The sequence below is a fragment of the Callorhinus ursinus genome, unplaced genomic scaffold (genome assembly GCF_003265705.2).
Source record: "Callorhinus ursinus isolate GAN/ISIS: 27379988/994484 unplaced genomic scaffold, GSC_fseal_2.0 scaffold25, whole genome shotgun sequence".
NCBI lineage: Eukaryota > Metazoa > Chordata > Mammalia > Carnivora > Otariidae > Callorhinus > Callorhinus ursinus.
In genome coordinates, this window is record NW_027397087.1 from 17523710 (window position 1) to 17544022 (window position 20313).

The window sequence follows — 20313 nt, forward strand, 5'->3', positions numbered from 1 at the left end:
TACTAAACTGTGGTAAGTGTATGTATATATTTGCACTTTTTGTCAAATTTGTGTTTCAGACATCCTCCTTCCCTCACCTTGACTCCACATAAGCACTATTCCCAGCTCAGCTCCTTCACCAGGGTCAGCACCAAAATCAGCATTTAATTCAATAAGCAAGACAAGGTACAGTCACGTTAGTTCTTACCCAACTAAATCCCAGTGCTGAGTGCCTTCTGTCTGGCTCACCACTGCATCCCTAGAATTGCTTCTGCTACAGAAAGTACTCAGTAAATATCTGTGAATAAATGAAGAGCCTAGTAGCTTAAAAATTCTTTTAACTGTCAAATATTTACTCAAATTTAAAATAGTAAGTAGTTAAAAATACTTTTAAAGAAGGCCAGACTAAACTAAGATAAAACTCTAACAAATAACATTTATTTTTCTTTTACATATGTATTTCACAGCCCGAACATCACATCGCCTTCAGAGAAAGGTGCTTTTATGCCATTATATTTTACTATTTACCACACAGGCATTAAACATTCTCATTAACATGATGAGACAATTTGCTGGTAAACATTTAAATACACAAACATTGGTTTCAATATCTCAAGAACATTTTTTGGTCATAACCAAGGAGGTACATCAAAATATGACAACATCGGCTAATAATTTATAAGCAAATAATATTTTAACTCTGCATAGTTTATACAATAGGCTGTGGTAATAAATAATATCACCAATCTCATCAACTATTAACTGGCCACAAAAAGCCTAACATTCAGTTAAATTATGATATGAAATGCTCTATTGGTGTAGTTTCAACATAGCCTTAAATGTGGCGGGTGTTTAACCCTGAAAGAAAAAGTACTAAACTGGTATGTTTGGTCAACTACAAATATGTCATGTTCACATATTACATTCCTAACATGAAGGCAGATATTTAAATAGAAAAACTAGCAGTCCAAAAAAATGTGAGTGTGCAAATAGTAAGGAAAACATTGCATTTAAATTTGCACTCATTTGCAAGTTACAGTACTAGCTCAGTAAAAACACTAACAGGAAAAATAATCAGCAGGGAAGAATGGAAATGACCTCTCCCAGCAGAGAACTAGTCACGGTACCCTGCGCCACAGCAGAAAGGGTTTCTGGTGATCTAGAGCTTCTCACACCTTGTGACTATCCTTCCCTGAACACAGGAGCCTGCGGGCATGCTTCCATCAGTGATAAGACTGGGAAGAAAAACCTGAACCAGCAACATTTTCCTCCTTAATTTGGTATAAAGGTCCTTCACATTATTATAACTTACTAACAGGCTAACTTTCTAACCTCAAATGTTTTCTGAATCAGGTTTGCTAAATGCTGTAAAGAATAGCTACCCTTCATATAACACTAGGGTTTTGTTTTGTTTTAAAGTATGTCAGCATGATAACAAGGTACATGCACAGTCATTCTACCAACCTGTATGGGCAACACTCAGCTTGGGTCAGTCTCAGATTCTACAGAGATTCTCTGCATTGTTTTCAGTGTGTGAACAGCTGCTTGGGAAGCAGAAATGCCTATTCGTTACTACAATGTATTTTAATTGAAATGTTTATAAAAATAAAGCCCCAATCCTAAAGTCTAGAGAATGTCAAGAATTCTGTTGGGGATGTTAAAAGCACTGGGCAACACCCTGGTTTTTAGTGTGCCATCGGCCCCACAGGAGAAGATCCGGTTGCCCGGGATGATGTCGATCTGCATGACGCCAGCCCCAAGGTTTCTGAATATGGACTGCTTAGCGTGTTCGTTTTTGAATGAATGAATCAGGCCATGGCCTGTCAGCCTCCAAACCTGTTGAAAAAGAGTAAAAACACAAAGGGTAAGTGTTAGAAAAGAGAAAGGGACCAAAGATCAAAGAGTGCGGTGGGGTTTCTGTTCCCCAGTCTTGACAGCATCTACAGATAATATTCTTGCACCTTCCAACTTCTTGTACCGACTCACCTTTATGTTACCTTCTGCTGAACCTGTAGTAAAATATTCCTCACAGGGATCCAGAGCCAGAGCCTTAATAGCGGAGTCATGTGCCTGGAATGTATGAATCAGCTGTCTCTGCCTGATGTCAAAAATGCAGACACAGCCTTTCCTACCTCCAGAGATTAGGAGCTGCTGTTTGGGCGCATACTGCAGGACCGTGGCACCATGATCGTGGCATGTAAAACCTGAAGAAGGAAAACACCAGACGTCTTTCCCAATTTCTATCCTGACAAGTCTGGTAAGGTTTAAATGTACATTTAAATAACACAGAAACTACTGACAAATTTTCATTTCAGTTTCTGTGATCATGATCCAAGTATTAAAAAAAGATCCCAAGCAATGACAGAAAAAAAGTTCTTATCCATAATCTCAATATGAAAACACATGCAGGAAGTTTAAATGTTAAGCCCAAGCTCAGTTACGCTGCCTCGCAAGAAACCTGTAGAAGCGAGACGTGCAGAGGAGACCAAGCTTCTCAATGATCCGTTCAGCCAGCACATTAATGCCCACCAGGACAGGTATCTACCCTTTCCTCGTTCCTGCCCAGACAGCTTCATCACAAGTTCATGTCAGGTAAGTCACAAACTCAACTACAGTTGTGTGAAAATGACCCGTTACAAGGTGAGGAGTTAGCTGTCCCAAGATCCTCTGCATTTTAATACAATTAAAGCCTTAAACCAGTATGTGGTAAATCTTTAAGAGTTGTTAATTCTTCAGAGAAAGACAATTTGCAATCAAATAAAATGGAGAAATAACTATACTTTCAAAATGTGTATCAGTACAAAAAAAGACTGAAAAATCTCTCTGTAAAAGAATCCACCTAGCTATGTTTAACCCAAATGTACTAGAGCATGGAGCCTTCTCTCAACAGCATCACGGGAAAAAGGGCTCTCTTGGACACCAACTGGAAAAACAGTCTTAAAAGGAATAATATTTAAGTGGCATCGTTCATATTTCTTGTTCTTATAAGGTTAACTTTTATTTTATAGTTAGGTGTAATTCTTTAAAATACCTCCTTTCTACTGAGCTCAAATACTTTGCAACTAATTCCTAAAAAGGAATCTCCATGTCATATTTTCCAAATAAAATACAAAATAAAGACTATTCTATGCTAGCTGGATAGTTACCCTCAGCAAGATAGCCAGATATTTATTTATAACCCATGAATAAAGACTCACTGGTTAGAATAAAACCAGGAAAGCATTCCTTCATAGTGTATTAAAAATCACAGACCTTAACTCACTTACCATGAATGAGGCTGTTTCCAGGTGATATCAATGTGTCCCAGAGGCATACATTTCTTATAAAGAAAACACAACAATGGTTCATGATGTGTTTTTTGATACTGGCTTCAAGTCAAATATTTTTACTCATTGCATCTTACTATCTTTTCTGTTCACTCGTATTCATAAAGCAATGATTCTCAACTAGGACGAGAATAGAAGCTAAGAGTTTATCCTTTTCGAACCGCACAGTTCTATCTCACATGGTCCCATGTGTCTCTGCCATCTCATCCCCCAACCCCTCATTTTTCCATTACCACTCCAGGGAAACTGAGGCACAAGTTCCTGGGGAGAAGGGATGCTTCTGACCCCCAGGGGTAACCATTGCCAGGAAATGAGAGGTTTTATTCATGGCATGTGTTGCCAATGACAGCAGTGTCAGGTCAAAGAAAATATTGAGCATGATGGCTACAGAGTCTCAAGACATGTCAACAGCAAAAAAAAAAAGAAGCTTTAACATAATTACATATGCTTATTGAGAGTCTACATTAGGAGTACTTGTTTCTTCTTGATAAGGAAAACTACTGAGATCATTATGTAACAGAAAGTTTTTGTATTCACGAGGTGGAAAAACTCTACTAAGTGAAAAAGTCCATACTTTGCAGAACACCTTTCTGCTTATTTCTTATGATGCTTCTGTCAACCTACCTACTGTCATTGGACTGTCCAGACGTGGCAACCAGACTTGAAGAGGTAATAAATGCGAAGTCACTTGTGGCTTTACTGTGGCACTGCCAACTCTACAAGAAACAAAGCGCAAGTGATGTTACCTAGGAGCCCAAGACAATCCAGAATCTCACACACACAGTTCTGCTAGCAGTACATGCGTGAGCTAAGAACCATCGTTAAACATCCAGAATAGAGAATAAGTGAGAAGAGCATTAGCTATCATTTGCATATTATTTAGCTAATATCCAATGATATTTTAAAACTGGAATAGTAAAAAATATGGAATTAAAGGGTTTTTTTTTTTTAGATTATCTAACAAAGGAATAGGATGAACTTAACCAAGCCATTCAATTACATTAAGGGCCCAATCAAACTCAGTGTTAATGATCTCAAATACATTTAATAAATTTTACATAATAATATAAATCATAACAAACAATAATGACCCAAGGAGGGAAACTCCTACATGCCCATTCTCATAGTCTTAGACTACAGTGTGAAGAGCTCAAGTCAAATTAACTTTATAACCTAAATGCAAACATCCACCTTCCTTACCATCTCTTTCCTTCCACTTGAAGACCTTTAGCAATAACAAAAACAAGGTCAAAAGTGGTCCTGCAAATTATCTACAGGCTTACAGCTGCCCCAAACCACCCCTAAAGATGTTCCAGCACTGTGGGAAACGATTTACTGAGGCAGGCATGCCTCTACTTGTTGGATCGAGTGAATGAACAGAAATTTGGAGGCAAAGACCCAGGAGGGTGTCCAGGTATTTTAAAATAGACATTCTTCTGTTTGGAATTATCATGGTATTGATCTGAGTGAAGGCAAAAGGATAGATTCAAGATCACTTCCATTTCTATAAAAACTTTATGACAGTCTACAGGGCACTAATTCAAGAGAAATATCTTGTCTCATATAATTAAAACCATACAGTCTAGAAAAGAAAATTAAAATCAACACATATGAAGCCTGAAGTTCTGCACAAGATGGCACTACCTTCCAGCCCTCCTACCCTACCTGAGCCCCTACCAGGTAAAGATAGGTTTGTGTGCACCACCAAAAGTTTTAATATGATTTGGATTAATGAATGAACATACTGGGATTGGTTACTTTAGTAAGAAAAATTCTGAAGCAAATTAGAATACACAAAACCTGTTAGAATTTTGTAGTGATTCATTTTAGGTACTATATTAAAAATCTATCAAGAAGTTAGAATTTTCAAAAAAGTAGGACCACTCACAGGGAAATCCCCTGAACATTTTCAAATATAATAGTCATCCTTCAAGTTCTGAAAAGCAAAGTCATTTCGGTTTAAACTAGGGCAATAATGGGTGCTGTGCTGCTGGGCAGAGGTGTCTCCTTCTCAACAGATCCAATGAGTGAATCTCCAATGAGATTTAGTGTCTGAAACAGACACTTCATAAACAAAGCAGCCTCTCTATGTGCTCTGGGAATGCCATATGATACTTACCATGTAAGGTTTAGGATTCGATGCTGTTTGGTTTACTTGCCAGATACTCAGAAAACCCTCTCCATCTGCAACACCACACTGTAAGAATGGCATAAAAAAACACAGCTTCTTAGTAAGGCAAAATCACTGATGGAGTCACTCAAACCTCACTTAACATTCTGCCTACACCTATTTCTATTACCGTAGTTCCTATGAAAGTTAGGCACTATAAATATCCTGCAACCTTTTAAATGCTTGTCCATACCTATTTCATTTTCCTCCAAACGTCTCTAAGATAATTTAGTAAGAAACTGGAAGGTTTTTCTCAGGTGCTTGACTGAGCTTATAGGCACCACCAACACACTCAACAGAAAGAGTTATTTACCTTCACAGTATTTTATATCTTTAAATGGATGACTGATCCATACAAAATTTAAGATCTGTGCTTTGTTGGGAGCCAAGAGGAGTGTATAAGCAGAACCCAATAAACTGCCTGCCCAGCTTAAATCCAGGTCACTGAATTGGTTTTCAGATGTAGTTTTACTAACCATCTACTCATAAATATCTTTTTCAGATGAACTTAGCAGTAAGCCCCAAGAGCCAACCTTGTTGCCTTGTGAATTAAAATATAATCTGGTAACTCTTGCATTGCCAGCTTGGCGGAAACAGACAAGTTGCTGAGGTCGTGTCCATTCAAACATTCGTACGCTGCCATCCTGAGCACCTGTGAGATCTGAAACACAAAAGGAAAAGCAGAAAATAAGAAATGAAAAAACTACAGAGTTCCAATATTTCCCATTCTATAAATGAATTTCAGAATGACAAAGGCCATTTACAATGCTCTGGGTCACAAAACACTTACAGTACTGATGGACTGGATGGGAGGTCATTCTCTTAACATTATGTAGATTCCTTTTCATAAGCTTTAAAAGAAGATAAAAGACAAATTCATTTTGTGCATCACAGAAGAGACAAGGAAGAATACGCTTCAGGCCAACTCTAATTCTCATAACCTTTATTCTCTCACAACCGGATTATTACTAACATATGGCCTGTTGTGGGTTTTCTGAACCACTTCACATATGACACTCGTCCGAACAGGCTGCGGAAGCACTCACTTACGAGCGTAGCCCTGGCCCATATGGACCAGGCAGATACCAAGCGGCTTCATTGAGTGATTAAGAGAACTCCTCCAAGTGCCCTCCCTAAGGACACTGAGGAGTATCTGCAGATTCTTCAGAGCAGAACATGAGAACAGGACCCCTTCAACTACAGTGACTAACAACAACGTTATAGACACATTTTTCAAACACCTGCAGTAGAACAACTCCTCTTTGTCTCTGCTTTACCCACTTGGTGCTTCTCAGTTTGCTCATCTATAAAATGATAATGGGAGGTAATAAAAGCACCTACCACCTATGGTTGTGGTGAAGGAAAATGTGTCCCTGACACAAAGAAAGTCACATCTTAGCTATTATTATTATTGAGTACTAACTAGTCACTGCCCCTGATCTTTGGGATCATTCCCAAGTCAAAGTGATTTCAACTTATTTTTGGGTGAGTCCATACCCAGAAACCACACCTAATAGTAAGTAACATACCACACCGGCTCCAGTGCTGGTCTGCCCACTGCCCAGCCACGGCAGAGGTGAAGGTGGACGCACCTGACCTGCTGAATAGCCTGTTGCACTGGCTTGATAAAGAGTTGTAGTGGAACCACGATAATCAATATCATCTGAACTGTGAAAAACATTTGTGTTACTGTGAAAGTTCCATTTTCTTGTAATACAAATTCCAATTACAGAGCTGCTTATGTACCCACAGGTCTTTACTTATAAATAATGAATACCCATAAGAAAAACTTAGGTGTAATTCCTAACCATAGGCAATTTTAGTACTGGTTAACTTTTTCCCTTTAAACAAAATTTATAAATTTAATGTTGTCCGGGGGCAATTTTACTGCTGCACAAGTTGGAACAAATGTTTGTTTTGAAGGATTTAACACAAATACTCTTTTTATCATGTCTAGAAAAAGATTATCTAAGTTCTCTTCAAATACACATATCCCATGTATCAGATTCACATGTTCAGGACAGTTAGTACTTGGATGGGAGATTCATACATTTTAAAGAAATCTGAGTTTAAAAATTTCAAGTAAAGTATAGTATCACATAAAAATGTTAAATTTTTATGATGGACTGTATCATATTACATGGTTACATCAACTCTGAAGTAATATTATATGCTGACACCAATTCTGTAGTAGTATTTATGCTAACAAAACAGAAAACCCAACAGACCAAGGAGAGAAGCTATGATGCACCATTTCCCAAGCACATAAAATGTCGAAGAGTCTGTAGAAAAGCAAGAGGGAGAGCAAACGTGGAGGAGAAACCCCAAAATAGGAAAGTGTTGCAAAATACCGTTGGTGTTGTATCCATAGCATTACTGAAAAGTAAAGTTGGCTACATTTTTATCTGTAAAAAGGGTATGCTTGTCAGGTGGTAATCAAGAAGAAACACTGAAAATTACTCAGTAAATGTGACTTATCAGTCTAATTAATATATTGGTATATTCTACTTTTTGCTTTAATTATCCAAACCAGCTGAATTTACTGAATACTACGTAATTCCTGACATTTCTTTGGGGTTAATGTCAATGCTGTATTTTTGGCATTAGGCTTTGTTATTGGGGATTATTCTGACTCCAACACTATGAAGAGTTCCATGTCTAATGGAAGAAGTATGGGTCATTTGTTCACTGATATAAGAAGAACCTCTTATTGGCAGCTAAACCAATTATGTTTGTTTCCTATCCAAATAAAGGGAGAGACATACATGCTTTTCAAGGTAATTCAAATTATGGGCATAACCATTTAATGGGTTCTTTAAGAAAACCTCATTTTTAGATGGACTACACAAGACAAACTAACCTTTTGGATTCTCGGTCATATTCTTCTCCAATCCATATATATGATTGACAGGCCAACAGAGAAGTAACATCGAGTTCTTGTACATCGTGTGTTGAAGCCAAGACAATTTCATTACAGTTCGCCTACAAAGCAGTCAGTAATTTAAGCAAATTCACTAAAAAAAAAAGTACAATCTTTATAATGACTAAAGCTTTTACCTTATTAATGGAAAATGCCATGATCATATCCGATTCCTTATGAATGATTTTTGCCTTTCCACCTGGATAGCCCAGGTCAGCTTCAACCTACAAAACGTTTATTGACAGTTTCAATTGTCGTGTAGCAATGTGTGAGACACACACACATTCCACAAAATTTAAAAGAAGGATAAGAAGAAAATGTAACAGCAACAGCAAGAAGAAAGGTACCAGTAATTTTAGTATGTTGAGACTTAGCTTTGGAGTTAGCTTAAATTATCTGATGTCCTGTAATCACCCCGATTATAAAGATTTCCACTGGGATACTGATTAACTGTCATGAAAGATGGCTAGCATAGTTTTCGTTAGTATTTGTAACAGCAATAGGCCACTTGCATCTCTTCCAAAAGTGTGCAGACACTGTGGTAAGAATGTGTATGCATCAAGAGGCACAGAGTGGAGGAAAAAGACAAAGGAGTCATATAAGAAATTAAACATTTTAAAATAGGGTGCTGAGACAGGAATACGGAAAAGTTGGAAAGAACAGTTAGAAAGGGACAAAGGAGATGGATGAGAAGAAGGTACACTGGCTTAGGGTCAAAGATGATGGGCAGGAAAGAAGATGCAGAATCGAGGAAAGACAAAACCACCATGTTTAAGGACAGACTGGAAAGGGGGAGACATGAAGATGTCACAGGAAGAAGGAAAGGAAAGCATCAATGCTTAGGAAGAGCAAGTCGGAAACGGTGGAGAATTTCCTACCCCAGGCCACTGAGGTGTATGCGAGCAATGAGTATTCTGATTAGCCAACATGGTTAGTACTAGAGATGAAGGTTAGCTCCTTGAACTCTGAGAATAAGCAAAGTACAAGAGCATGGACTACTACCTTGCTGCGGGAATCTTCCGCTACGCAGTTTTGTTTGACCTGTTCCACATGTTCTTCTACAGACTAAATAACACCACACAGTCACAAACACAAAACACATGCATGAAACGAAATTATAAAAAGAATGAAAAATTTCAAAGTGAAATGGTCAATCCATAACTTAAAGATGGTAAAAATGAATGTGTAAACTTTCCTTTTAAAAGCACAAAATCAAGAAAGAAAAACTGAGTAAATACGATGTTCTCAGATGAACACAAAGCAAAGCAAGCAAAATTCAAATTAATGTGACTATTAAAGATTGTTTCAAAATAAGATGGCTAGCATAGTTGAAAATTAGTTATCTGCGTACCAGTTATGTAACTTAAAATCCTAACTTATACCGCAATCTCTAAAAATAAAACCTACCTGAAAGAAAAGATGCATTCTATACTACATAGATTCCTATCTTACAGGGGGTTATTCCAAATACAAATTAAAACTATTTCTGAACACAGATTCAAAGTACTGATAATTATTTCAGTCTTACTCCTAAGAAATATATCCATGAAGGAGGACTCAGGGATTAGAATTCCCATCAACTGTTTACTATAATCAAATTTTTCTCCTTATATGTAAAGAAATGTTTGATTAAATGGGGCACAGGAAAGAAATCACATAAACAGCTTGCTCCTGGTTGATGACAGGGTCATTAGGAACAGCTACAATCAGAAATAATAGTTGTGGAAACCTGTGAAGGTTTGGTCAGAGCAACACAGTCCTCCTAATACCTCTTGAAGTGACTGCTTCACTCTTAGCCAAAGGGCCAAATTCTCCGTGCATGCCTTCAGCAACTGCCCAGGGCTGCTGCATTGGACAATGAGAGAAAGGCAAATGTGTGCAAGGCCCACTCAGCAAAAGCCAAACTGATGAACAACCTGTTTGCCTTTAATCAAGTAGCTGAGTTTGCAACATTTATTGATTTCGCAAAAAAACTGTCTTCTAGAATATTCTTCTGTAATATATTCAAGGAGTAAAAATATCTCTTATGAATATATCTAAAATTTCAGCATTTCTCAGGAGAATTTTCTAAGTAATTTTTAAAAATGAGGCAACATTTTAGAATTTTTAGGATTAGTCTGTCAATCAATTTACTGAATTTATCAAATTTTCGAGTACCAAAAATCCTATTTAATGATTTAAAAAGATAAACCACTCTCACTGAGTGGGTAGTTTTGATAAATGTTCCATATTTCTGAGCTTAATGACCAGTTTTTATTTTGTCTTAACAGCTTTAACATTTTTCCAATTTTTTCCTTTAAACAAATTTTCAGATCTGTGCTATTCAGTACAATAGCCATTAATCATATGACCATTTAAATTAAACAAAATTAAGTCACACTAGCCACATTTCAAGTGCCCTGTAACCATGTGGCTGCTATTGTATAGAACAGATAAAAATTCCCATTATCACAGAAAGTTCTATTGGATAGCACTGGACAAGATAGTAATTCTATTCAACAATTTGAAATTCAAAAGGTACAAAAGGGTACATGATAAAAATTCTCCCTCCCATCCAAACTCCCACCATGTACTTCCTTCCCATCTGTGGAACCAACCAATGCTTACACAGCATTTTAAGAAATGTTCGATTTATCTCTATCCCACCTCCCTCTTCATGGAGACCTTCTGCTGTTAGAAAATTTGAAGAGAGAACACACAGCATGGGCTGCTGATCCCAAGAACACAGAGACTAAGGGGCAGGAAAGGGAGAGACTTAGTTAAAGAAGAAAGAAACCTGAGAGAACAGATCCTGAAGGACAAGACTGAGGGTCCCAGCAACCTAGAACCCTGGCTTCCCACAGCACTCCAAAGCTCTGACAATCCAACCAAACCACCACTAAACACCGCATGAATAATTAAAATATATTCTCAATGAATCATTACATTTAATAATCTGAAGAACTAAACACTCAAAAAAATTGATCCTTCAGTGAATTGGCTTTTTTTTTTTTTTTTTTTGAATTGGCTTTCTGGGAATAAGAGAGTCCTAACTGAGCAAGTATCTTTTATGTTAAACCTATTTCTTAGATTTCTAGATCTTATTCTACGGAATTTGGACTCAGCACCACTACAGGAAATAGTGTAAACAGTGGACTGAATGAAAGAGAAGAATGTTGACTCTATGATTTCCCTAACAAAACCCAACACATCAATGATTTCAATACCATCTGGATCTTTTGTTATCGAAAAAAGCTTCTAAGACTCCAAAGTAACCCCACAGCTCATTTCCCCTACGTCTTCATTTAGATACATAATATTAAATCCATACAGAAAATAAGTGACCATTCACAAGGGCTGACCACAATTACCATTTAGATATGGGCGACTAACGAAAGAATGAGTTGGGTAGGTTCTGCCACTCCAGGTATGGGGGGAAACAGAGACGCAGTTCTATATTTTACCTTGGGAATCTGAGCCATGTAAACTGTCCCTCTCAGTTTTCACTTTCCTAAGTGAAATATAATTCGTTACTCTTTTCTCGTAGATTTTGTTTACCAAATCTTTAATCTCATCTGATACTCTACTCTGAACACTGCCCATTACCTCATTAAGTAGCCTGATATGTAGGACTGATATGCTCATAGAACAGATCTGTGCACCCCTCATTTAAGAAGGAAGGGGTAACTTTTAAGTTCAAATGTCCCAGTCTCCCAGGTTCCTGATTCTTCTTGAACCCTGTATGGCATTACATTATTAATTCATATTCAGCTTAAAAATCACTGTGCAAAGCAGAACCTCTGCCTCACTTTGTAAAAGCAAACTTCCTTCATCTCGTATTTGTATTTCTGTAGTTTATTCTCCTTCACAAAATTATCCTGAATTTCTTGCTTCTAAAGTTTATCCTCTTCATTTCTAAGTGCTAAATAAATAAGATGCTTTTAAAGGGCTATGTTAGATTGCCAATTAAATGATTTTCAAAGAATCATCATATAGAGTACACTCATTTATATATTAAATTACCCAAATCATCCATCACAGTATTTATTATTTGTAAAAGCCCAATGGCAAGTATCGCACAAGAAGGACCAACTTTCACTTAGTTATACATGATTTACCAAGAGATCTATGTTGGCTTCATTGTTCTAAAATGAAAATTATAAGATTTTATCTTATAAAAGAGATTCACTGTAGTCTGGTAAATCAACTATTATCCATAAGGTATGAAAGATAATAAGTTCCAACCAAAAAGTAAATCAAGCACTGACTTCATTAGAAATGTTAAAACTAAACAAAAACTACACAGAAAAATTCTTTTCAAAATACCTCACTCTGTTTTCTTTTCTTCGTGAAAATATATCTAATAAATGTCTCTTGAAGAACTTCTTGTTTAACGAGGAAATGCCAGAGTCGTTTGACTGGAAGTGCAGAAGAATCCCGGGATCTATGAGAAAAAAATTAATGTATCTTCTTTTACTCTGTAGAAAATATGCTTCATATTTGCAGAAACTTAAAAAAAAAAAGCCTCCATTATCTATTGCAAATAAGTTACATTATTAAGCTCAACAAAATTTTATAAATTTATTTCTTTTAATTTTTAGTTCTTTTAAAAATCATTCCTTCATCTAGCAGTTAATTCTCTAATTACAGGTTCTCTGAATGAACAGGTTGAGCTGAGAGTCAAAAGAAGTTCTTATTATTCTCTTTTTAAATTATATTGTAGGCTTGGTTCTGTTGGTTACATAACATCACCAATGAATATAAAGTCACAGATTTCATTTTTAATAGCCCAACTAAAAAGCCTTGCTCTTTTTTTCAAGCTTATCAGCAATACTCTTAATTATGGGACAGGTGCCTCACAAAAAGCATGCTGCTTATTCAAAGGACAGGCAGGAGGGCAGGTAGAAGTTCAAAACATCAGTAAAAAACCTTGATGTGTTTACTGTTAAATTACTGCCAAAATGTCAGTAGCACCTTGTTTGCACATGTAGATTATTATTCCAAAATATTTCTGTATAAGTTCTTAAAATAATGGCAAAAATATAATAAATTTTTTCTGATTATACAAGTAATAAGTGTACTGAATTATAGGTAATACTGGGAAAAATGTTTTCTATGCAGATTGCTTATGTTTTCCTTAACTAAATATAACTACTAAAAATAGAACCATAGGTTCAAAGTTATGAACGTTTTCATATAAACATAACATGGGCACATTTTGCCAAACTATCTTCCAAGGCTCTCATGAGCATTAGGAGAGCATCCTTACTTGAATGGAGTATTTTCTGGTTCTAGCATTGCTTTATTTCGAAGAATAGCTGGTCCGGCTCCTACTGAAAGGTCAGTTGGGTATGTGTTGATATAGTTAGGGGGTGGACCTTCAAACTGATCCATTTTCTCTTGCAAGATCTGTTCCCAGTTCTCCAAGTTTTTAATCACAGCAATACCTAATGGTGATGTCACAGGCAACTCTAAAAGGCAACAGAAAATGTCATTTTGTTTTGATAAAAAAAAAAAAATGGTGATCATCCTCATATTTTAAAAATCTGAATTTTTAGAGCCAAAATCTCTGAAAACACAAATAAATTTGAAAATGTTAATCTTATACCATTTGGATTCTTAGTGCTTTTAATAAAACAGAAGGCCAGCTCTCTAAAATGAGCTGAGAAAATGTGTAGCTTCTCTAGTCTAATTTCTTGCTTTTTCTTTCAACCCTCTGGGTAAACAGTGGTTCTTGCTATGAATTAAAATCATGGACTGGGACCTAAAAAACACAAGACCTCATAAAATTTCTAATTTTTAGTACCAAATGCTCTTTTACATAGATTTTTGTGAAGAGAAACTTGATGCTAATTTATTATATTTAAGAACATTACTTACTTACCAGAGAATTCCAACCCAGCAATGGGAAAGAAATTCTTGACATTGTGAAGTACTAGCTTAACCATTGTCAAATGCAGAAGAGCCCAGCTGTTCAAGGAAAACAAACAAACAAATTCTCCTTCACTGAAAATAACATCAGGAGAGAAGCATAGTAATGATTCCTGTCAATTGCTTAACCCAATCTCCAACCCAGAAAAAAAGCTGTTTTTTTCTAACAACCTGAACCTTTGTATACACTCTGAAAATAGAAAATATGTAACAATGTCACACTTAAAATATCCGAAAATTAACTAATGGAAAAAATTTACCACATAGTCACATGGAATCTAATAGCATATCAATGAATATATGTTAAAGTTCTAATAGCACATCAATAAATTCTGTATTTTTTCTCACTAAAAATGTTTGTTTACCCTCTACATGTAAGCTATTCTTTGAAACTAGATGTGAAAGAAATACACTACTGTCTAGAAATTTACCTCAAAGGTACAGAATTACTAACCTGAAAATGGAAGTCAGCTCTCGTATAAATTCATAATATTACTTAAAATTACTAACATCAGGATTTTTTTTTTTTTTTTACAAAAAAAAAGGAGAAAATCCTTATTTACCTATAAGAATTTGGATCTTGGTGCTCTTGTATTTGTGTATCTGAAAAAAAAGCATCATCTTCTTCTTCATCACTATGAATGCTTTCATCAGAATCATATATAACACCACTATCAGACAAAGGGAGAAATGGCTGCAATAAAAGATAAAAGTTATTTTTTAAATATATAATTGGGCTGTTTTTGTCCTAACTTAATACTGAATATTTTAAGTGGTGTCTAAGTAAAAATTTCCTTTCACAAGTGATACTAGACCTAGAAAAGTCAAGAAAACTAGGCAAATTCCATAAAATACCTGAATAGCTAGATACAACAGAAATATTTCTGCAGCATTAATTACAAAAGCCAACTTATGGAAGCAACCCAAGTGTCCACAGATAGATGAATGGATAAAGAAGATGTGATAATACACAATGGAGTATTACTCAATCATAAAAAAGAATGTGATCTTGCCATCTGTGACAACATAGACGACCTGTAGGACATTATGCTAAGTGAAACAAATCAGATAGAGAAAACAAATACCATATGATTCAATTATACGTAGAATCTAAAAAACAAACTGGGGCGCCTGGGTGGCTCAGTCGGTTGAGCCGCCAATTTCGGCTCAGGTCATGATCCCAGGGTCCTTCTCCCTCTGCCCCTCCCTCTGCTCATGTGCTTTCTCTCTTTCTCTCAAATACATAAAAATCTTTTAAAAAGTAAATAAAAGTAAAAAACAAACAAAAAAAAACAGAAACAGAATCATGCAGAGAACAAACTGGTGGTAGCCAGAGGAGTGGGAGATGGGCAAAATAGGTGAAAGGGATAAAGAGGTACAAACTTCCAGTTATAAAATAAACAGTTCATGGGGATGAAAAGTACAGCATAGGGAATATAGTCAATAATACTGTAATAATGTTGTCTGGTGACAGCTGATGACTACACTTATTGTGGTGAGCACAACATAATGTATACAACTGCTGAATCCTTGTGTTGCACACCTGAAACTAATAGATCATCCTATGTCAATTATACTTCAAAAAAAAATAAAATGTACATCACAGAAATATTAAAAACCAAGTTATGTATCAACATAACTAGTGAGAAAAGTCTAAAGAAAAAGGACACACTGAAAAACATACATAATGAAGGAAAAACTTTATGAAAACGTTTTTGTCAAAGAGCTATAGTGAAGGAAATCACAAATCCTTCTAAAGCTATATAAGGAGACTGAAACATGTAAAACTATAATTCTTTACAAATTAATTTACAGGTTTTAAGTTAATTGCAATAAAAATCTCCCTGGGGTGGGGGGGCACCTGGGTGGCTCAGTCATTAAGCGTCTGCCTTTGGCTCGGGTCATGATCTCAGGGTCCTGGGATCGAGTCCCATATTGGGCTCCCTGCTCAGAGGGGAGCCTGCTTCTCCCTCTGCCCCTCCCCCTCGCTCATGCTCTCTCGCTCACTCTGCTCTGTCTCAAATAAAATCTTTTAAAAAAATAAAAATAAACTGTAATTATTCAACCCAGAAGCTGCCTCATCATTCCTATGTGATGCATACATAAGAATTAATAAAATGAACACATACAAAGCTTGTGCTCCTCACACCCCTTACCTTTGCAACAAAATAATCCCACATACTAAGTTCAGGAGGAATAAATTTTTCTTTGTAAGATGGTCTCTCTGCAGGCACTGGTGGTGGGGTAGCATCTTTTACAGGTCTTCCGGGGACTAGCATTCGCATGTTAAATCTCCTACGGTGTTTATCTATGTCTTCAGAAGGAACAGGAGGTGCTGAATAAAGATAGAAGAGGAAAAAAACACCAGCATTTATTTCCCATTATTAATTCAAAGAGTTCAAGTTAACTTTTCTTTTCAACCTATTCTTGCCATGTTTTAGTTTAGCCTAAATTACTTCTATCTGTGCTTCTAAACATTCTTAGTTACTGCATCCATTTTCCAGCAATCATGGCAGAGATGCAGATGAGGATAGAGCATCAAAGAATACCTTGCGATGAAGCAGCCTGTGTGCTACACAGAATATGGATTAAAGTAATTCTATGTACAATGCATCAAATAAATGGCATATTCATTAATGCTTGAGTGATTATTTCTGGCTAAGCAGTTCAAGAAAGATTCATGGAAGATTTAGCATGTAAAGCACGCCTTTAAAAAAGGCAGAAGCTCAATGTGAGAAGAAGAAGGGGCAACAGAAACCAGTGACTAAAGGTTTGGATGAATGAGGATGATAACAGAGAGAATAAAATGGAGTAAGCATCGCTAAGAGAGTTATTTAAAATGGAGCCAGGAGGACACTGAGGAAGTGGGGTTTATGCGTCTCCTGTCTCCAATTCTCGTAACTGCTGTTGAACTCCACTAAAAGCCAAGGCATCTGCTGCATTTAGAATGGACATACATGGACTTTTCACCTAGCACTAGTCATAGCAACCAATGTGATTGGGGTAACTGTACAGATTAGGGTAACTGTAGTTAGATTAGTTACAGATTAGGGTAACTGTAACTATAACAGTACCAACCACATCTCCTTCAAAACAAGGAGTATGTAAATTCCCTCTTTTCTCCTTAAAAACTGTAGCCTCCTTTGTCTCTCCAGAGCATGCTTTCAATTTCGGTCAACTCTGTGTCTCCCAGACTGCAATCCCAAAGACTCCAAATAAACGCACACATTTTATTTTGCAGCTTGCAATTTTGTCTCTTTTTTTTCCCTGGTCGACAAGGAGTAAACTACTTTTGCCAGACAGGCAGTAGGGAGGGGAATAACAAGAACAGTCCAGAACTGGGCTAGGACAGGGCTCTGGATGTGAAGCTGGGAGCTTATCCTATGGACGATCCGCACTCTCACTTCCTGAGCTAGTCACAGGGTGAGGTACGGTTTGCTCGGTCAGTGAGACAGAAGATGGGGGACGATCACATCAGGAGGGCGAACTAGTACAGTGGGTAGTCAAGACTGAGAAGAGTCTTGAGGAATAGGAGGAATACGAATTTCGTATTCGAGGAATTTCGTATATGAGGAATACGAAAAACAAACAGCAAAAGGATTTAGGAACTAACTGGACAGGGGAAGGCCAGAAAAGTAGAAGTCAACCCTCTTCTCTTAAAACTCATTACAGGAAATCATAATTCTAAAAGATTTTATTTATCTGAGACAGCGAGAGAGAAAACGCATGAGTGGGGGGTAGGGGCAGAGGGAGAAGCAGAGTCTTCCTCCATGAGTGGGATGTCTGGCTCCTTTCACTTAGCTTATTTTTGAGCTTCATGCTGGTTGTAGCATGTATCAGTACTTTGTTCCTTTTTAATGGCTGAGTAACACTCCATTTATGTATATACCACACTTTGTATATCCACTCATTCTTGATGGTAACCCATAATTATCTTTCAAGTGGACTATTGTAATAGCCCCCTTCTTTTATTCTTGTTGCACAGTCTATTCTCCATACAGTAGCTAGAGTAGGCCCTGTGAAAACTTAAGTCAGATTAGGTCACTCCTGCCAGTAAATTTCCCATCTTTCTTTAACACAACAACTGAAGTCTTTACCATGATCCATGATATCCTAAATGACCTCACCCCCAGCTTGTTGTCTTACCTTATCTCTGTCCAAACTCCCCCAGCTCAAGACAGCCACTCTGGCCTCCTCTGCAGTTCCTAGAAAATACCAAACTCATTCCTACCTCATGACCTTGACACTCCCCTTAACCATCAGCTTGAAAGGGTCTGGCCCAATACATGCATGGTATGATCCCTGACTTGTCCAGAACTCTGATCAAACAGTCTCATCAGAAACGTGTTTTATCACCACTCTAGACTGTTCCCATACACTTTCCTTCATCACTCTCCACCTACTCTGCTTTATTTTTATCATAGTTATCATAACTGAAATATTATTTGTTAATTTGTTCACTGTGTCTTTACCTCCACTAGATATAAGCTTCATGAAGGTAAGGGATTTGTCTGTGTTATTCACCCCAGAGCCTAGAACACTGCTTGGCATGTAGTAGGTGTTAAGTGAATCCAAACACAAATGTGTACTTAGAGGTTTTAAGCATGGATGACTTGATAAATGAATTACCATGAAAAAATAATAGAAAATTCAGGAAGAGAAAGAGGTGACTTAAGGGGAAAACTTTCAAACTTAAGGTGGACTACAACAAGACAGGACCTAGATAAAGATGAAGAGTCACCCGCAAATAGTGGGAGTGAAAGCAATGAAAGTGGGTAAGAACTCCTTCGCTACCCTGACTTACAGACTTACATTTAATTCGACCTTGGGCAGGGGCCCCCAGGTGGCTCAGTCGGTTAAGCATCCAACTCTTGATTTCAGCTCAGTCATGAGATCCAGCCCTCCACTGGGCCCCACGCTCAGCAGGGAGTCTGCTCAAGATTCTCCCTCCCCTGCTGTCCCTCCCTCCACTTGCACATGTGCTCTAACAAATAAATATCTTTAAAAAAAAAATAATTCAACCTTGGGCAGTAAGGACACAGATTAGAACCAGTGCCATTTAAACTCTCTGTACCACTGATTTCTCATCTGTAATAAGATAATTTCTAAGGGTAAATTAAGATAATTAAGATGTTTCAGCACCAAGATGGAAACCTTTCCTATGGCATCAGTCTACACCGCACCATATCCTACCATCTTAACAAGTGGAATGAAAAACACATTCTAGTATATAAGGGAAGAAAAAAAAAAAGACAGAAAATGGAATTTCAAAAACTATAAGCATGACTGGAAAGGCTATCTTGCACATGACCATGAACTTAATCTAAAGCCAATTGCTGGTATATTCTATGAAGACGATTTAAACCTTCCTTCTCTAAAAACTATCCTTTTCCCTCTCCATTCCTTAACATTCTCCTCACTTACCTTCACCTGTCCTCTATTTCTTTCTTATCCTTCTCAAATTTTTCCTGGTTTATCAAAAACTGCTGAACTGAAACTATATTTTTTATCCAAACATGAGTTTAGTTATTTACTATCCTAACCAGAGTGATATTTTAAACATCACTGAATTTCAAAATAAAAATTATTAAAACATTAAAAAGTCTTTAACATTGGAAATTATTTACATTTACATATATTATTGGTATCAAATTTATCTTACCTGAAATATTTTCTGATTGCCTTTGAGGTTTCACAACAAGTTTCACTCCCCCTCCAAAAACAGCAGCCCACATTCGATTATTTAATGGGTGGGCTGCAAGTCGAAACAATTCATTGGAGGAATTTGTAGCTAGAGCATGTATCAATAAACTTAAGTAAACAGCAACAACAGCTTCGCACAACAAAATGTTCAATTTTGGCTGATCTTCATCTTGAGCTGAACTCAAGAGATTAATAAGTGAGCTCACACCTGTTAGGGTATATAATAAGAAGTATATCAGCAGAAAGCTCCAGAAGAAAAAAATCCAAATTTGTAACTTAACCAAAATTATGTATCTATATTATAA

General features: G+C 36.8%; 1 protein-coding gene across 7 annotated transcripts in view; it reads right to left on the minus strand.

The window, feature by feature from the left end:
• Nucleotides 1–395: 395 nt before the first annotated feature.
• DMXL2 (Dmx like 2) overlaps nt 396–20313 on the minus strand; it is a 141726-nt gene continuing 121808 nt past the window's right edge. For 4 of the 7 annotated variants that reach the window (XM_025883765.2, XM_025883764.2, XM_073877008.1 and 1 more), the window contains 17 exons: nt 19968–20216; nt 16462–16640; nt 14869–14999; nt 14259–14344; nt 13644–13845; nt 12701–12818; nt 9398–9460; nt 8533–8619; nt 8336–8457; nt 7005–7143; nt 6266–6326; nt 6009–6136; nt 5425–5502; nt 3930–4021; nt 3246–3298; nt 1966–2183; nt 396–1815 (listed from right to left, as the gene is read on the minus strand). In XM_025883765.2, the coding sequence (XP_025739550.1) occupies nt 1606–1815; nt 1966–2183; nt 3246–3298; nt 3930–4021; nt 5425–5502; nt 6009–6136; nt 6266–6326; nt 7005–7143; nt 8336–8457; nt 8533–8619; nt 9398–9460; nt 12701–12818; nt 13644–13845; nt 14259–14344; nt 14869–14999; nt 16462–16640; nt 19968–20216 (2216 nt within the window). In that variant the 3' untranslated portion in view covers nt 396–1605. Of the gene's footprint in view, nt 1816–1965; nt 2184–3245; nt 3299–3929; nt 4022–5424; nt 5503–6008; nt 6137–6265; nt 6327–7004; nt 7144–8335; nt 8458–8532; nt 8620–9397; nt 9461–12700; nt 12819–13643; nt 13846–14258; nt 14345–14868; nt 15000–16461; nt 16641–19967; nt 20217–20313 lie in introns of those variants that run through there. The other 3 variants (XM_073877007.1, XM_073877006.1, XM_073877010.1) reach the window with 2 other exon arrangements.